This window comes from Rhineura floridana, chromosome 17 (assembly GCF_030035675.1).
Source record: "Rhineura floridana isolate rRhiFlo1 chromosome 17, rRhiFlo1.hap2, whole genome shotgun sequence".
In the NCBI taxonomy this organism is placed as follows: Eukaryota; Metazoa; Chordata; class Lepidosauria; order Squamata; family Rhineuridae; genus Rhineura; species Rhineura floridana.
This window is the reverse complement of record NC_084496.1, coordinates 24,794,336-24,813,324: the sequence shown is the minus strand read 5'-3', so window position 1 is coordinate 24,813,324 and position 18,989 is coordinate 24,794,336. Positions and strand designations below refer to the sequence as shown.

The following is an 18,989-nucleotide window of genomic DNA, read 5'->3' as shown; positions in this document are numbered from 1 at the left end:
CTACTTGGAGCCCACCCACTGAAATTAAGGGGCATAATTAACTTATGTCCATTAATTTCAATGGGTCTTCTCAAAGTTATCGCTAAATTGGATACAACCATTAATATCTTGCAATCTCTGCTACAGGGATTTAACAGCACAATCCTAGTCATCTACTCAGAAGTAAGTCCTACTGATTTCAGTGAGACTTACTCCCCCATTAGAGTATAAGGTTACAGTCTAAGACTACACACATTTATTTATTTATTAATGCCACTCCTCCCAAATGAGTCCAAATGAGTCCAGGGTGGCAAAGATAAAAAACTAAACAATCTGACAAGGGGAAAAAAGCACTTTAAAACATTCCGAAATCACAGTTAAAACATTTTAAACACAGTTTAAATATATTCTAAACATTCGAAAAACAAGTTTAAATATTCTAACAGTACAATTAAAAACATTCTTCCACACTCTTTAAATGCTTATCTGGGAGTAAGCTATTACACTCAGTGGGACTTATTCCTGAATAAACTGGCCAGAACGGCTCTGCTAGTTGCCTAACCCCATTACAAGCCTCACCCCCTTTTTTTGAGAATTATTTTGTTTCATAAGTGATGCGCTTTGATTTCTATATAAATAATAAATTAAAAGCCACTTGAGTCATCTCACATTAGCAAATACTGTCTCCTCCTTATCCAAGTGTAGGGAAGATACTGCACTGTCCCCATTTTACAGATAGGTGAACCAACGCATTCGGTGGAGGAGGGGAATTCTGAACTCAGGACTTGAGTCCAATCCAACACACGCGGCCTTCCAAGGATGCCCTACAAGGTTTCCCCCCCCCATGTCTTGAGGGGAGATTCACCCTCCAATTCACCTGTTATGTTTCAGGTTCAGCACGAGCATGTTTTTGGCATTCTCAAGTTCCCGGGGACACTCAGTCAGCTGGTTGTAGCTCAAGTCCTAGGACAAAACAGAGGGGAGAAAGGCAAATCTCTAGGTTACATCTAAACAGCAGTATCAAAATTGTGTGTTGTCTGTTGACTCCGGTTCCCTTTTCTCTGATATTAGGTTTTGGTTCAAGATCTGACAACATTCAGTGCCAAAAATATGCAACAACGCAGAAAATCAGAGAGGGGGCAAATACTTTTTCACGGCACTGTAGGTATGTTTAGCCTGGAGAAGAGAAGATTCAAAAGAAAGACATGATAGCTCTCTTCAAATATCTGAACGGGTGTCAGGCAGAAGATGGAAGAGGACCATTCTGTGGCTCTGGAAGGCAGGACCAGAAGCAGTGGGTAGATACAGAGATGTGACAGCCTGGGACAAAACACAGGAAAAACAAAGAAAAGCTCTCCCCTCCCAAGTTTTTTCCCCAAAGCCTTTTTGTGTGTTTTTTTCCCCTACAAAAAATGGAAAAGAATTGAATGATGATGTGTGAAGAGTTATACTAGCTTGTTTGAATCTGGGCAAACCTTCAATTTTTAGAAGATAAACACGACAACAGATATGAAGGAGAAACTGATAGCAACCGCTCTGAAAATGAGCCTGATTCAATTCTAATTACAAAATGTAATAAGTCTTCATTTTCTCCCCGCTTTTTTTCTGGAAATGAGTGCATGATGTCTGCTTGACACCATGGAGGACTAGAGGAGACATAATAATTTCCAGAATTCCTAATTATTTTTATTAGCTGTAACAGTGATGGTTTATCCTGTTTTTATTGTTTTTTTGGCTGCTGTTCATAAACACACAAAATGAGGAACAAGATTCCTTATAGTTCAGCAGCCTATAGCTCCATTTGTAACATTTTTTTAAAAAAAAGAAAGTTAGGTTTATAATTGTCTGAATCAACCTGATCATTTAATTTAATGATAATTTAATGGCAAACCAAATTATACATTTTATGTTCCTAAAGTAACAAAGTGACTTTCAATTGGTAAAGGTGCTAAAAAGTAAGTATTGCATATTTTTTCTATTTTCCCCAAGATTTGATTTTCCCAGGGGGAGGCAGGAAAATCCCCCCCCCCATGGCTTCAAACCTTTTGGGAATTTTACATCTGTAGGTAGAAATGGGGCAAACGCAGAAGAGGAATTGGAGAGATTTTATGCAGAAGTACAGGAAGAAATTGATCACACACCAAAACAAGATGTGCTGATAATCATGGGGGATTGGAATGCAAAAGTAGGGAACAGAGAAGAATTAGGAATTGTGGGGAAATGGGGCCTAGGAGACAGAAACGAAGCAGGAGAACGATTTATTGAATTCTGTGAAGCCAATAATTTGTTTCTTGTGAACACATTTTTTGAACAACTGAAAAGACGACTATATACGTGGACATCACCAAATGGTCAATATAGGAAACGAATTGATTATATAATTGGTAGCAGAAGGTGGAGAAGTTCCATACTTTCTGCAAAAACAAGACCAGGAGCAGACTGCGGTACAGATCATGAACTGATCGTATTGAAAATCAGAGTAAAGCTAAAGAAGACCAAGCAAGCAATCATAATGGCATGCGTGCCATCAACCAAGATGGTGGCAGAGGCTTCAGCCCCTTAGGGAAACCTCGGCTGCCATCTTGATTGATGGCAAACCACAAAAAACTGTGGAGAGAAAGGTAGGGACGGTGGGGACCCGGGGGGACGGCGGGCGGCTCAGAAGCTCTTGTCCGGCAAGCAGAGGGACCCCTGTAGCTCCAGAGGCCCTCAGGCCAGTGCCCCACCTGGCCGCCCTTTATAACCGGCCCTGCCTGCGGTTACAGAGGCTGAGGGAAGGCCACTCTGGTTCCAGTCACCAGCCACAAGAGCAAGGACAACTGGGTAGGACCATAGGAGCACTGAGAACTACCTGAGTCAGACCATTAGTCTATTTAACTGAATAATGTCTACACTGACTTGCAGCAGGTGTTCAAGAATTCAGGCAGGGATTTCCCCAGCCCTGCTTGGCGATGCCAGGTATTGAACCTGGGACCTTTTGCATGCAAAGCAGGTGTTATACCACTGGGCCAGAGCCCTTCCTCATAAGCAACACTTCCCTCTCAGTCAAGATCACCACCAAATGAAGGTTGGCCTGCCTGCAACTGCACTTAAATACATGTTAAGCCTCTTTATCCAAAAACTAAATCTCTCCCCTCTTCTTCTATCCTGTGTCTAGTTTCCTAAGAGTTGAAGCCTGAGGATAAGGTCCGTGTCTTTCATGGCAAATTATGTACCATAACTAGTTATTGTTTGAAAAAATGAAATGGACTGCCATCAAGTTGATCCCGACTTACGGCGACCCTATGAATAGGGTTTTCATGGTAAGTGGGATTCAGCAGGGGTTGACCATTGCCTTCCTCTCAGGCTGAGAGGCAGTGACTGGCCCAAGGTCACCCAGTGAGCTTCGTGGCTGTGTGGGGATTCGAACCCTGGTCTCCCAGGTCGTAGTCCACCACTCTAATCACTACGCCACACTGGCTCTCAGTGGTAAGTTATTGTTTAGGCGCTCTAGAAATTGGACAGGGAGAGATTTGGCCTCCCAATCCGGAGACATCCCACAAGCGCTCAGCCAGAAAGAAAATCGGTGCCAAGGAAAAAGGACCCAGCGACGGCTTTTAGCAGGAGCCAGTGCAGTGGTGAGAGCGTTGCACTAGGACTGGGAGATCTGGGTTAGAAAGCTTACTGGGTGACCTTAGGTGAGTGACCAGTTCTCTCAGCCTAACCGACAGGGCTGTTGTGAGATATAAAATGGAGAGGGAGCGGGAGAACACTATGCATGGCGCTTTATGTTTCTTGGAGAGTAAGTAGGCGATAAATGTAAAAAACCTCAAACGTACATTAAATTGTGTTTAGTTGAGTCTAAATCAGATGTGAGGGGGAATCCCTCCCAGTGGGGCACCTATGATCAAAGTCAGAGCCTTATTTGAATCCCTTGGGATCCACGAACATGTTTTTTAAATTTAGGAACAAAAAGTGTGCATGCTCAGGATCTTATAATATTTAAAGGTACTGCTCACCTGCCTGAAACAATACCGCATCTAAGCTCTTGCCTAAGAACATAAGTCATTTTTATTTTAAGAAAACGCATATACCGCTTGACTGTAAAAAACCTCTAAGCAGTTTACCAAAACAATTAAAATTATCAATAGAACAGATATAAACAAGTAATTGTAATTAAAAATATTTTTAAAACAATTAGAACAGCAACAGTCTTAAAAGATTAAAAAACATATACATCTTTGTGTCTGGATAGGCTTGCCTGAACAAAAAAGTTTTAAGCAGATGGAACTTAGGGAATACAGCAAAGGTGCCTGTCTGATGTCAATAGGCAGGGAGTTCCAAACATTAAAATTGCCTTCTCTAGATGTAGCCCAGAGATGGGGAAACTCTGCCCCCCCTGATGTTGTTAGACCACAACCGCCATCATCCCTGACCATTGGCCATGCTGGCCTGGCTTGATGGGAGTCGGAGTCCCAACTAACACAGGTTCACCATCCCTCACCCCACCATTCCTCACAAGAATCCCAGTGACCAGCAGGTGCTGGCCACCGCAGCCATAGAGCAAATGGACCCACACTTACCAACACAGAAAGATCATCAAGTTGGAAGATATCGTCAGGAACCCCGGAGTTCTTCAAGCAGTTGGCTCGAGCAACAATGGCCTGGGGGAATGGCAACAAAGATCAGGGAGATATGCAAATGATAAACGCATTAAACTGACAGCACCTATACCAGACCCTCAGAGAGGAGGAGATGCGGAGAAGCAGGTACCTGCTCTTGATTCTGGGTAGCAATGCATGGGGCTTCTGAGCTACAATGGCAAGGATTGTTTTTAAAACTGTCCAAAGCTTACCCGGAGGCAAGGGAGGCTGGAGAGTTCTCCATGGAGAGTGGTTAAGCTGTTGTGGCTCACGGAGAGATGCTCCTGTTTGGAAACGAAACAAGAGAACAGAATGGGCACTGAGAAAATCCCAAGTGAGATGAGACAGGTGACTACGGAGGAAAAGGGCCTTCTCGGTGGTGGAACCCCGGTTATGGAATGCCCTCCCCAGAGAGGCTCACCTGGCACCTTCTTTGCAGTCCTTTTCCAGCACCCACTGAAGCAATTTCTTGAAAAAAATTCCCAGGTTCAAGGTTCTTGTATTAATTTACAAGGCCCTTAACAACTTGGGTCCAATATACATTGAGGACTGCCTCATTCATTATATTCCTGCCCAATCACTGAGGTCTTCAGGGGGAGTCATGTCAGTGGTTTCCCATGGCTCAAGATGCATGGCTCGTATCCACCAAGAGCCACGCATTCAGTATCACGGGCCCAATTTGTGGAAATCACTTCCGGCAGAGATCAGACAGGCTCCCCTCCCTGTCGAACCTCCGGTGCCTACTGAAGACTTTTTTATTTCAGCAGGCATTTTAAGCCACTTCTGACTTTATAGTCAGGTTTGAATTGGTTTTATCTCTGTTATATTTGTTGGGTTTGCTGCACACCACTTAGAGATGACGGTAAATTAAACAGTACACAAATTGTTGAAAATAAATAAAACACATGTGATTCCCAGGCGGTCTCCCCCCTTCAGACATTGACGAGGCCCAGATCTATTTAGCTTCAGCAAAATAGCCATGTCTTTTGGACCTTCAGACCACACACCAGGGGACCCTGAGCAAGAAAAGTTGAGCACAAAATCTCAGCCTTCAGGCTTTGCTTTGGCACATGTTATCTCTTTTCTGAAACTAAAAGAGGGGACGCCAAAACAGTCCCATCCATCTCGTCCACTCATTTCCCTTCCCCCAGTCCTGCCTGGGCTCCCTGCCACTCTCCTGCCCTTGGAGTAATCCCCGCAAGGAGGTTCCAGTCCCTACGTCAGCAGAAAAGCCGCATGCAGCCCAAGTGCCAGCAAGGGCAGCTCCTTACCAGCTTTTGGAGGGCACACAACTCCTCGGGAAGGTAGCAGAGGCCAGTCCGGTTCAGCTTCAGCCATCGCAAGCTGGTCATAGACTTCACATGCTCCGGAAAATAACCGCCCTGTGGGCCGACAGGGGAGAAACAGAAGACAGACATAGGGTTTTTTTCCCCCCATTGCAATTCATTTTATCTTAATTTTAGTGCTGAATTGGATTTTATTATTTGGGTAAACCGCTCAGAGAACTTGGCTGGACAGACAGGAAGCAAATGGTGTCTTTTAAAAAACAGTTTCCCAGCTGGCATCTCCTCCACTGCACTTCCTAGATACCTAGCATTTGTTTTGAATGCTCAAGGAGCTTTGCAGACATTATCAGTCCTTACAGTAGCCCTGCAAGGTAGACCTGTCCTTACAACAGCTTTGCTAGGCTATTCCATGTGGCTCAGTTGGCTTCAAAGGTGGATTAGAGAAATTTGAGGAGGAGGGGAAGGTATCATTAGCTATGACAGTCAGATGGAACCTCCAGCTGCAGAGGCAGTTTACATCTGGGTATCATATGCTGGGCAAGATCAACAGGGAGTAGCTGCAGCCTTTGCGTTCTGCTTATGGGCTTCCCAGAGGCATCTAGTCTTCTCCTGTTATTAAACAGGCAGCTGGGCCGGGGTGGGGAACCCTTTTCAAAATGAACACGCAACCTTCTGCGGGCTGCATATCGATGGTGGGCAGAGTGGGAGGCAGAAGTGGGTGGAGCAACAAATGAAAATGTTACCTCAATGTAAATGCACAGCAAGTTGATTTTGACCCACACTCGCACACACCTTGAAGGGCCATAGCTCAGCACTACAGCATCTGCCTTGCATGCACAAGATCCCAACTTCAACCCCCAGCATCTCCAGCAGGTGCTTGGAGAAACCCCCCATCTAAAAACCTGGACAGCTGCTGCCAGTCAGCACAGACAATACTGAGCTAGAGGGACCAGTATGTCTGGCTCGGTCTGGCTCTGTTCCTACCCCTCTCTGTCCTTCAGCCAGACAAACAAGAGGTATCATTAGAGTGCAAGGATGCATTGCAGCCTGGCAAAAGTACTGAAGGAAAGGCGCAGAGCAGGGCGTACCAGAGGTGTGGCCTAGCATGTAGCCAGAGTCCCAAGGGCCAGGTTGAGAGGCCTGGAGGGCTGCTTTTGGCCTCCAGGCCCAGGGTTCCCCAGTCCCCACCCCTGAGAAAGGCCTGTGTCCTGACACAGCAAAACTCTTCCTAAGAAGCGTAGCTTTCTAGAGATCCCTCTTTGACTTCTTCTGGCACCTCTGCTATATATTATAATTCACACATCTGCACTATTCGTTTAAAGCATTCCTACACCACTTTAAACAGTCACAGCTTCCCCCAAAGGATCCTGGGAACTGTGGTTTGTGAAGGGTACTGAGAGTTGTTTTGGAGATCCCCTATTCGCCTCGCAGAGCTACAATTCCCAGGGTGATTTAACAATCAATCCTTCTTCCAAGGGAACTCTAGCTCTGGGAGGGAAATAGGAGTCTCTTAGCAACTCTCAGCACCCTCAGTAAGCTACACTTCCCAGGATTCTTTGAGGGAAGCTGTGACTGTTCAAAGTGGTACAAGCGCTTTACATGCATGGGGTGGTATTCAATGCTAGTCCTACTTCAGAGTAAGAACATAAGAAGAGCCTGCTGGATCAGGCCAGTGGCCCATCTAGTCCAGCATCCTGTTCTCACAGTGGCCAACCAGGTGCCTGGGGGAAGCCCGCAAGCAGGACCTGAGTGCAAGAACACACTCCCCTCCTGAGGCTTCTGGCAACTGGTTTTCAGAAGCATGCTGCCTCTGACTAGGGTGGCAGAGCACACCCATTGAAGAGCAGACCCATCGAAGTTAATAGACATAACTCACGTTCATTATTTTCAATGGCTCTACTCTAGGTAGGACACAGTCAAATACAACCTAGGGCGCAGAGGAGGCTGGAGTTACACAAAGCAAAGGGGCAGATTTGTCCCACACAGAGCTTACAGTCGAAGGCTGCAATCCAATACATGTCTACTAAGAAGTAAGCTCCACTGGGTTCAGTGGGATTTACTCCCAGGTAAGTGTGCACTGGATTGCAGCCTAAATGTCTGGAGCGGAGAAGAGAACAACATTACATCTGGTCTCCCTGCATGCTTTCAACTAAACAGCAGTGAAAGAGTTTCCGATTTGGAGGACTCAACGGAGCACCAGCAGAGATCCAAACAGCTCCTAGTACTGACTGACTGCTTGTACTTTCGGCATCTAGGAGTTAGTTAGATCACCGTTTATAAGCTGGGCCTGCATGCCACTGCAGAAATATTCTTGGCTCGCAACCACATCTCAAAGTGAAGCACCCCCCCCCCCAAAAAAACATAGCTCTTTATCAGATATGACTCAAACATTATCACCAGCTTGAGGCCTCTGTGGAACAGCCACGCATCTGGATAAAATGTCAGAAGAGGCAAACAAAAATTATAAACAGAGAAACACAAGATGGACGGAGGGGAGACAGAAAGATCACTCCACAATATCCAGATTAAAAATTATTTAATTTTTTTTTAAAAAAAATTAATATTAATTCTTTTTAAAAAAACAATTAAATAAAAATATTTTAAAAAGGAGTAACCCTCTGCCTGCAGGGCATTTGAGTCATTAGTAAATAACAGGTACAGGGCTTTATAGTATGCAAGTTGTTTCACAATACTTCTCTGAATTTGCTTATGTTTCTCCTCCCTCCCCATCCCTTCTTTCTTTTGTGTGGCGTCTTCTTAGGCTGTAAGCCTGAGGGCTAGGGCTGTGTTGTTTTTTTATTTATCTGCAAGCCTTTCTGGCTGAACACCATGATATAAAAACGTCAAATGAAATAAAAACAAATGAACCCTCACTAATCCACAACAACCTGGCGAGGTAGATTATCCATCCATCTCAAGGACTTTGGGTAGCGCAGCAAGGAAAAGGCCCCTCCCTGCCCAACAACTTGGAGAGCTGCTGCCAGTCAGAACGGATGGTACAGGGTTTGATGACTTGTAAAAAAGCCTGCTTTAAATGCTCAAGCGATGACTTGTTTGTACCAGTGAGCGATAGCAGATCAATCACTGTAGACAGAACTTTCCTATCTTGAAACATTGCCTCAAAACTGTCCATGGAGTCAGTTGATATTTGCAGATACGAGTCACTGAGTTAGCAAATGGGAAGGAATCAAAGTGATGGACACAGAGCCTTAAAAAAGGATCTGAATTCATCAGTAACCTGTAGGGATTTGCCACAGGCCTCCAGAAGCATTTTTTTTTTTTCCAATAATTTTTATTCAAATTTTCATAAAACATACAAGACGAAATCATAAGACATTCAAAGACAAAAAACAAAATCAAAAATAGTTAAACAAAAAAAATAAATAAATAAATAAAAAAATAAAAATAAAAATAAAAAATAAAGAGTAAAATATTGACTTCCCATTTGTCAAAGATCAGATCAGTTATAAGTCTATAATATATAACAATCCTGTCTCTTAAGTCATATTATAAAATCACTTTCCTCCAATAGTTATCTTACTTAATCATCAAATCTCATAAACATTACTTTATTCTTTCCACAAAAAGTCAAAGAGAGGTTTCAATTCTTTAAGAAATATATCTATCAATTTTTTTTTTCCAGATAAGCATATCAATTAATCCATCTCATTACTAATTATGATAATCTTATTGTCATAACCATAGTCAAAATAAACATTTCAATTAATCCATCACATCAGAATCTGTTAGGTTCAGTAATTTCAGTAGCCATTGTTCTATTATCCCTATTAGTTCCATTTTCCATCTTCCATCTTCAGTAGTCTTGTTAAGTCCAGTAATTTCAGTATCCAATCTTCCATTATCAGTATTCCATAATAATCTTGCTGTCAAAGCCATAGTCATATAGTAAGAGTCTGATGGGAATTACCTCTATCCCAAATATTTTCTTGCCATCCATTCTGAATAGGTTGCTGAAATACTGCTGTAAAATCATATCTCTGTTCTTTTTTTCAAAATACACTGGGTCATCTCTTGAAAGTTTTTCCATTGTTACATGGCTGCAGTTAATTCCATAAATTTTCTCTATATTGGGCTCCATCACATCATTCCAGTCCAGAAGATTATCCATGCCATTGATAACTTTATCTCTAGAATCTTCATTAATTTCTTCAGAGATAACATTGAGTTCCAAACAATAGATTTTATTTCTAAAGTCCATAGACTCCAAATCTTTTTCCTGTTCCACGTTTGTTCCAATCTCCGGGGTCTCCTCTCTCACAGGGACCCCTGTTCCAGTCTCCAGGGTCTCCTCTCTCACAGGGACCCCTGTTCCAGTCTCCAGGGTCTCCTCTCTCACAAGGACCCCTATGTCTTTAATCTCCTGTGTCTCCAAACAATAGATTTTATTTCTAAAGTCCATAGACTCCAAATCTTTTTCCTGTTCCACGTTTGTTCCAATCTCCGGGGTCTCCTCTCTCACAGGGACCCCTTCCAGGGTCACCTCTCTCACAGGGACCCCTATATCTTTAATCTCCTGCGTCATTTTACTCAATTCAATTTTCAGCTCCTTACAACCCTGTCGCAGGTTTTGTTTCGTTATCTCAATCTCATCCATTATTTTCTGAAACATAGTTATTTCCAGATTCTCAGCCACTTTCTTAATTGCCATTTTAAAAGAAAAATATAGGAAAACCACTTCTTATTTCAGCAACAATTGGGTTAATACTCCAAACTTGGTGACATCACAGTATAAACAGAGCAGACAGCCTTATCTCTCCATAGTTAAGTAAACAAAATGCAGTTCCCAGGATCGAAACAATTAATGGCAGTCGTCAAGAAACAGATTCGTCAAAATAAAATAGACCAAAAAGAGAGTAGTCTCAGACAGTATAATATTCTTCAAAATAAAAATCTGGAATAGAAATCCCTCTTCTGTGTATATCTTTAGAATGCAAATCCAGGACAGCTTTTTGCAACAAAAACAGAGATAAGCTATTAATTAGTGCGTAGCAGAGAGAAGTTATGGCTCCCCAGTGAGATGTCAAAAACCGATCAATCTGGCAAATCTCTTTTAAACAGCAACAATTTAAGTCAAGTAAAAGAAAAATATAGAAAGAAGGGTGCTTGCCTGTTAGTGCGTTCTCTCTTAGAAGATAAGATGAACGTTCGCTTTAACAGATAGAGCTTGCTGTTGAAAATCCGTCCCACCTTCGTCGGCTGGACCTCGTCCCATAAATTAATGAGATCTGGTCGTCCCAACAAAAATAGGCTTTGAGGTTAATCTCTTCGTTTCTCCCTACCCGGGAGAAGTTTAATCAGTCAAAAAAAAAAGAAAAAACTGACTGATATATCTGAATAAGCTTCTTTTGAGGCAGGAGCCCGTCTCAAAAGCAGGCACAGGCTAAGTCACCCTTCCCGGAAGAAGCATTTTGAAGGTACAGGGTACTTCCCTCCACTTGGATAAAAAGGAGCAATTACACCTCTTGCCCAGGTATTTTCCTATGGCCCTCTGATACTTGCACGATTCACCGATGCAAAGAGCCATAGAAGAAGAATTTAAGCAGCTACTGGATGGCCATTTGTATGGGATGCTGTAGTTGCATCCAGCACTATATATCCTGCATTCAGCAAAGGGATGGACTAGATGACCCTCAAGGTCCCTTCCAACTCTAAAATTATAGGATTCTAAGAATTACTTGAGTGTAAGTTGCAAAAGATTGATTTCATACTAAACAGCAAACTATCAATGAAACTAGTCACCCTTTATTGTTTCAATGATTATGGTTCTGAAGACAATCAGAAACAAAACTAGGCAGAAGCAGCAATTTCTTTCAGAACCCAAACTCCATACCCAACACCTTTGAAATCCACGGAATGGAAATCACTATGCTCGGAATTGTCATGAGTGTACTGTAATCAATAAATCATGGATGAAGTTAGCGTCATTGTCAAAAAACTGTTGTTTTAGAACAGAACAGTGTTGGGAAATGGAAATGGACTGCCTTCAAGTTGATCCCGACTTATGGTGACCCTATGAAGAGGGTGTTCATGGTAAGTGGTATTCAGAGGGGGTTTCCCATTGCCTCCCTCTGAGGCTAGTTCTCCCCAGCTGGCTAGGGCCTGCTCAGCTTGCCACAGCTGCACAAGCCAGCCCCTTCCTTGTCTGCAACTGCCAGCTGGGGGGCAACTGGGCTCTTTGGGACTATGCCGCTTGCCCACTGCTGCACAGGTGGTAGAGCATGTAACCCCTGAGCCACTCCCTGTGGGGATGATCTTTAGCTGGCCCTTTACCCCCAGGAGACACGAACGGGGATTTGAACTCACAGACTCTGGACTCCCAGCCAGGCTCTCCTCCCCACTGTGCTATACCAGACCACCCTTAAAAGGTCAGTTCCTGGGTAAGTTAGCATGTCTCTACAGCAGTAAATCAGGAGTGACTCTTCTGTGTAAATTAAGTGGTATATATGTTTTAAATAAAATAAAAATGACTATTAGGATCAACGCATAAAAAGCATCAGCCTCAACTTTAATCTGTAAATACATTTATGTACATTTCAGTTACACCCCTTATCTTTGTCTCTCTTCCTTATTTTGTTGAACTATCCATACAAATTTAGGTCACATCTACACTATACATTTAAAGAACATGGCTTCCCCCAAATAATCCTGGGGACTGTAGTTCTGAGTGGTAAACTATAGTTCCCAAGATTCCTTGGGGGAAGCCATGACTTTAAAGCACATTTACAGCAATTTAACATGAATGATGTGGATGTGACCTTAGACTGTAAGCTCTTTGAGAGTTTTTTTCAAAGTTTAGCTTATTCTTTTTTGTTTTTAAAAACAGAAGTTTCAAGGGGGCACATGGTTCAGCATTATGGTAGAGCCGAAGGTCGGGGAGGTGGGGTTGCCGTGGTCTATAGGAGTTCTTTCTCACTCTCCAAGCACCCTGTACAGGTGACGACTGGTTTGGAGTGTCTCCACCTTGCGCTGGGCCAGAGAGACAGGTTGGGAATTTTGTTGGTGTACCGCCCGCCCTGCTGCTCAACAAATTCCCTAACTGAGCTGACAAAGGTAGTCTCGGAGATATTGTTGCAGTCCCCTAGACTGTTGGTACTGGGGGACTTCAACGTTCATGCCGAGACTGCTTTATCTGGGGCAGCTCAGGACTTCATGGCATCCATGACAACCATGGGGCTGTCTCAGTTTGTTACTGGCCCGACGCATGTGTCGGGACATACCCTTGATTTGATCTTCGCCACTGGGCAGGGAGATGGTGATCTGGAGGTTGGGGTTTTTTCATCTACCCCATTGTCATGGACAGATCACCGCTTGCTGAGGTTTAGGCTTACGGCGACCCTTTCCCTCTGCAAGGGTGGGGGACCTATTAAATTGGTCCACCCCCGGAGACTAATGGATCCTGAGGGTTTCCAAAGGGCTCTAGGGGATTTTCCGACTGAGAAGACTGGCGCTCCTGTTGAAGCCCTGGTTGAACTGTGGAATACGGAGATGACCCGGGCGGTTGACACGATCGCTCCCATGCGCCCCCTCCTATGTAGAGCTCATACAGCCCCATGGTATACCCCGGAGCTGAGAGTGATGAAGCAAGAGAGGAGGAGGCTTGAGTGCAGATGGAGGCGGACTCCTGACGAATGCAATTATGCCTTGGTAAGTGCCTGCTCTAAGTGATATACAGCAGCGGTGAGGGCAGCAAAAAAGAGTTATTTTGCTGTCAGTATTAAGGCATCACTCTCCCGCCCAGCGGAGCTTTTTAAAACTGTACGAGGGCTTTTACATCTTGGCCCTCGGGATACTATAGATTCATCTGTAGCCCGTTGTGATGAGTTCGCTGGACACTTCCAAACTAAGATTGCTTGCATTCGTCGGGACTTAGACTCCAATATTATAGCAGCTGGCTTCAATGAAGCATCCAGACCACGGTCTTGTCCTCATTTATTGGATGAGTTTCAGTTCGTGCAGCTTGAGGATGTTGACAAGATCCTTGGACTGGTGCGGGCGACCACGTCTGTGCTGGATCCTTGCCCCTCTTGGCTGGTGAAAGCTGGCAGGACCGGAACCGCCGGCTGGACCAAGGAGGTAATCAATGCCTCTTTGCGAGAGGGTGTGGTCCCTGACTGCCTAAAAGCGGCGGTAGTGAGACCGCTCCTGAAGAAACCCTCCTTGGACCCAGATAACTTGAACAACTATAGACCTGTGGCGAATGTTCCGTTCCTGGGCAAGGTTCTGGAACGGGTGGTGGCCGGCCAGCTCCAGGGACTCTTGGATGACACTGATTATCTTGATCCATTTCAATCCGGTTTTAGGCCTGTGTTTGGTACCGAAACAGCCTTGGTCGCCCTGTATGATGACCTTTGTTGGGAGAGGGACAGGGGGAGTGTGACCCTGTTGATTCTCCTTGATCTCTCAGCTGCTTTTGATACCATCGACCATGGTATCCTTCTGGGAAGGCTCAAGGAGTTGGGAGTATTGCTTGGCAGTGGCTCCGCTCCTACTTGGTGGGTCGTCAACAGAAGGTAGTGCTTGAGGAACACTGCTCGACACCCTGGACTCTCCATTGTGGAGTCCCACAGGGATCGGTACTGTCCCCCATGCTTTTCAACATCTATATGAAGCCGCTGGGTGCAGTCATCAGGAGTTTTGGAGTGCATTGTCACCAGTACGCTGATGACACGCAACTCTATTTCTCCTTTGCATCTTCCTCAGGTGAGGCTGTTAACGTACTAAACCGTTGCCTGGCCGTGATAATGGATTGGATGGGAGCTAACAGACTGAAACTTAATCCAGACAAGACCGAGACGCTGTTAGTGAGTGCCTTCTCTGCCCAGATGGTGGATGTTCACCCTGTTCTGGATGGGGTTACACTCCCCTTGAAAGAACAGGTTCGTAGCTTGGGAGTTCTTTTCGACCCTTCCCTGTCTCTTGAGGCTCAGGTAGCCTCGGTGGCACGGAATGCTTTCTACCATCTCCGATTGGTAGCCCATCTACGTCCCTATCTGGACAGTGACGACCTCGCCTCAGTCGTTCATGCTCTGGTAACTTCTAGATTGGACTACTGCAATGCGCTCTACATTGGGCTGCCCTTGAAGATAGTTCGGAAACTACAGTTAGTCCAGAATGCAGCGGCCAGATTGTTGACGCGGACCAGAAGATCCGCTCATATAACACCTGTTTTGGCCCATCTGCACTGGCTTCCTGTTTGTTTCCGGGCTAAATTCAAAGTGCTGGTTTTGACCTATAAAGCCTTACACGACATAGGACCGCAATACCTGGTAGAGCGCCTCTCCCAATATGAAACTACCCGTACACTGCGCTCAACATCTAAGGCCCTCCTCCGAGTACCATCCCATCAAGAAGCTCGGAGGGTGGTGACTAGAAATAGGGCCTTTCCGGTTGTGGCTCCCGAACTGTGGAATGGTCTCCGTGATGAGGTGCGCCTGGCGCCAACGCTGCTATCTTTTCGGCACCAGGTGAAAACCTTTTTATACTCCCAGGCATTTTAAAGTGTATTTTTTACAGTATTTTATTACTATGTTCTATTCTGGATGTTGTTTGGTTCTCGTATTGTTTGTGTGTTTTTGTTTTTTTGAGTTATTATATTTATTGTATTTATATATTGTGCCTGCTTTTACCTTTTATGTACACCGCCCAGAGAGCCTTCGGGCTTAGGGCGGTATATAAATAAAATAAAATAAATAAATAAATAGAGGGTGATAAAATTATGCAACATGTAGAGAAAGTAAACACAGAATTAAGAACATAAGAACAGGCTGCTGAATCAGGCCAAAGGCTGATCTAGTCTGGTATCCTGTTCTCACAGTGGCCACCCAGTTTGCCTTTTTGTATATAATACTAAAAATCGGTGTCACCCAATTAAATTTATGGGCAATCGATTCGGGACAGGTCATACAATACGGTATTATTATACACAGTAGGGCCCCGCTTTACAGCGGTCTCAATTAGACACAATAAGACTAAAGCCCCACTCATACGGCGCTTGTTCCACTTTACAGCGGTTTTCGGGCATCGTGCACCATTCTATTCAATGGGTTGTGCTTTACAGCGGTTTTTGCTTTACAGAGGGGGTCCGGAACGTAACCCACCGTATGAGTGGGGCCCTGCTGTATAGAATTTGACTGCCACGTGTTGAAGGGCCATGGATCACTGGTAGAACATCTGCTTTGCATGCCTGCAAAAAGGTTTATTATTTATTTTATTTATTATTTAATTTGTATCCTGCCCTTCCTCCCGGCAGGCACCCAGGGTGGCAAACAAAGCGCTAAAAACACTTTAAAACATCATAAAAACAGATCTTAAAATACATTAAAACAAAACAGCGTTAAAAACATTTTAAAAACAACAACTTTTAAAAAAGGGTTAAAAACATTATTAAAAAACATATTAAGCAATTCTAACACAAATGCAGACTGGGATAGGTCTCAACCTAAAAGGCTTGTTGAAAGAGGAAAGGTTCCAGGTCCAATCTGTCCTTAACCTTAGAGACTGTCAAATAGTGTGTAGATTATATTTCACTAGGAGGACCAATGGTACAATCTCAGACCGCTTTAAAAGGATCGTAGACTCATCCCTCAAAGGCTATTAGTCATAATAGCGATATGGTGCTTCCAGTGTCAGAGGCAGTATACCACAATTCTAGTTATAGGAAGCCACTGCCTTCCTGTGGGCTTCCCTGAAGAACCTAGTTAAAAGATCACCTTACCTCAAATATGTCCACTCTGTCACTTTGATCTGCAGAACTGACACTTTACAAGTACCACATAATGTTCGTTCCGCACTTGTAAGGAATCAGCCTTTTAGTGTAGCAACCCTTACACTCTGGAACTCCCTGCCCACTGACATCACGCGGGTGCCTTTGCTGTATTCTTTTCAGCACCTGCTAAAAACTCTTCTGTTTAGACAAGCCTCCCCAGGCGTGTAAAGCTGAGGTGCATTTTAATGTGTAACTTGTTGATTTTATTCATATTTTGGTTTTTAAAAAACTTTTAAACTGATTTTATTGACAATTTTCATGTATATTTTATATCCTTTGTAAATCGCTTAGAGGCTCTATTTACAATTAAAAGGTATGCAAATTTTGTTAAATAAAACAAGTAATTTAGCTGCTGTTGGAAACAGGAAGCTGGAATAGATAGGTCTATACTATGTCCTTATAAAAGACTATGCACATCAACAGCACTGTGATATTGCTCCTTCAACAAAGATGTGCCTGGATTTTTTTTAAAAAAAAAATTCTTTCATGGACCACAGGGGCCCTCATACTGAACAGAGATCTCAACCCACTACACTAGGCAATTGTTTACTAATCAGCACTACTTAGAAACAAAGCAAGGATGAAAGTTCTGTGAAAACACAGTTTGTTTACGTTACACCTGTAGGTCACTTTGAGGAGAATCTGGTACATTTCCACTATGCAACACACACATGCACATGTACTCAATGCCTGGTGGCTCCTTAAAGCAGGTGTGGGAGACCTATGACCCCTTCAGCTGTTGCTTAACCACTATTTCCCCATCATCCCTCATTACTAGCCATACAGCCAGGGCTGATGGGGACATGGTCCAACAATATCTGGAAGGACCACAAGTTCCCCACTACCAATGCAGAGAATGCAGTTTCCCCTCCTAAATCCACAGCCTGCCTCCTTTATCGAAGTTTAGGGGCAGGGTTTTTTTTGGGGGGGGGAATCACCTCTAACATCTCTTCAGTAGCTGCTCCAAGGCTAGCAAAAATGCTTAACGCAGGGGTGGGAGACCTATGGGCCTTCCAGCTGTTGATGAACCACAACTCCCATCATCTCTGGCTACTTGCCATGCTGGCTGGGGCTGATGGGGGAAAAAAGCATCTGGAGGGCTCACAGGTTTCCCATCACCCCCTTCAGGGATTTCACAGATCCTTCTGATTTTGCAGAGCTTCACTTACAGGCCAGCCAGAGATTGGAACAGCCCTCTCTCGTTTTGCTATTTTTACCCACTGTTTACAGAGGTCTGGGGAGAGCGTAGAGGGCAAGATTTGGCTAAAAATTGGATGGAGCTGGTAGATTTCATTAAGCCCCCCCCCCGCGCGCAGTCCCCCCATAATCTGGACTTTGCTTTCATGTTTGCTGTCCCACACCCCCAGCCCCTCTAGCACTTTTCCATTTCCCAAACATGCCAAAGACCCCGGTGTCACTCAGAATGCTTGCACACGCTGCTACATCACCGCAATTTATATATATATATATAAATAAAAGTCTGCCCACGGTGACCCTCTCCCAGCCTCCTCCTAAAAGTAGCACTGAGGACTGGGGCCTTATACTCCTACTCAGTGACAGGCACCATTTCAGGCCTCCACACCCCAGCCTAGAGGGTGGGGTGAGCTAAGGTCTAAAATTAGCCACTGTCAAGCCAGGCCTGCCTGCCTGCCTTCCGGATCTAGAGTCTTCACCAACCACGGAATGAAACGCGCTCCTCTCTCGCCCCGGACTTACCTTGAAATCGTTCCCGCTGAGATCCACGCCCCTGATGAAGGGGAGCACTCCGGTAGCAGCCATGGCTCCTTAAGGGGGAAGAGGAGGGCCAACAGCAGGAGCGACGGCTACTACTTACTTACTAACTACCCAACTCAGCAGGCAGTGGCTTCTCCGCTTCCTCCCTTTTTTCACAATCATTGGCACAGCCCTAAACGAAAAAAAGGGGGAGGGCCAAAGGAAGGGGGAAGGGGCCTTCCGCACACCGCCCTGGAGCTTGGAGAGAGCTCCGCCCCGCTCCTTTTAACTCTTTCGCTGACAAGGACACATTTTGAGGAGCGGCGGGGGGGTACACAAGCCCGCGCGTGTGTGAAAAGTTCTTACAGGGCACGTCCGCGGGACACAAATATCCGATATTACTCCGGATCCCGATTCATGCATTTGGAATAATTGCCTGCTAATAGCCCAAATTCTGTTCCGTAGTCCTCACAACCGCTATCACGGATTAGGGGCGCTATTTATTTATTAAATTTCTATCCTTCCTTCCAGAGCAGCCCAGTGCGCCAAATAAAAACACTAAATGAAACATCTTAAAAACAAAAGACTTTAAAACAGGACACC

The 18,989-nt window shown here is 44.5% G+C and overlaps 1 protein-coding gene across 2 annotated transcripts in view; it reads right to left on the bottom strand.

Annotated features, from left to right (window-relative positions):
- FLII (FLII actin remodeling protein) overlaps positions 1-18,989 on the bottom strand; it is a 52,187-nt gene that overhangs the window by 32,729 nt on the left and 469 nt on the right. The window contains exons 1-5 of one of the 2 annotated variants that reach the window (XM_061599153.1): positions 18,390-18,601; positions 5,873-5,983; positions 4,814-4,885; positions 4,542-4,622; positions 857-942 (exon numbers count right to left, since the gene is read on the bottom strand). In XM_061599153.1, coding sequence (XP_061455137.1) covers positions 857-942; positions 4,542-4,622; positions 4,814-4,885; positions 5,873-5,983; positions 18,390-18,452 — 413 coding nt within the window. In that variant the 5' untranslated portion in view covers positions 18,453-18,601. Of the gene's footprint in view, positions 1-856; positions 943-4,541; positions 4,623-4,813; positions 4,886-5,872; positions 5,984-18,389; positions 18,602-18,989 lie in introns of those variants that run through there. The other variant, XM_061599154.1, reaches the window with a different exon arrangement.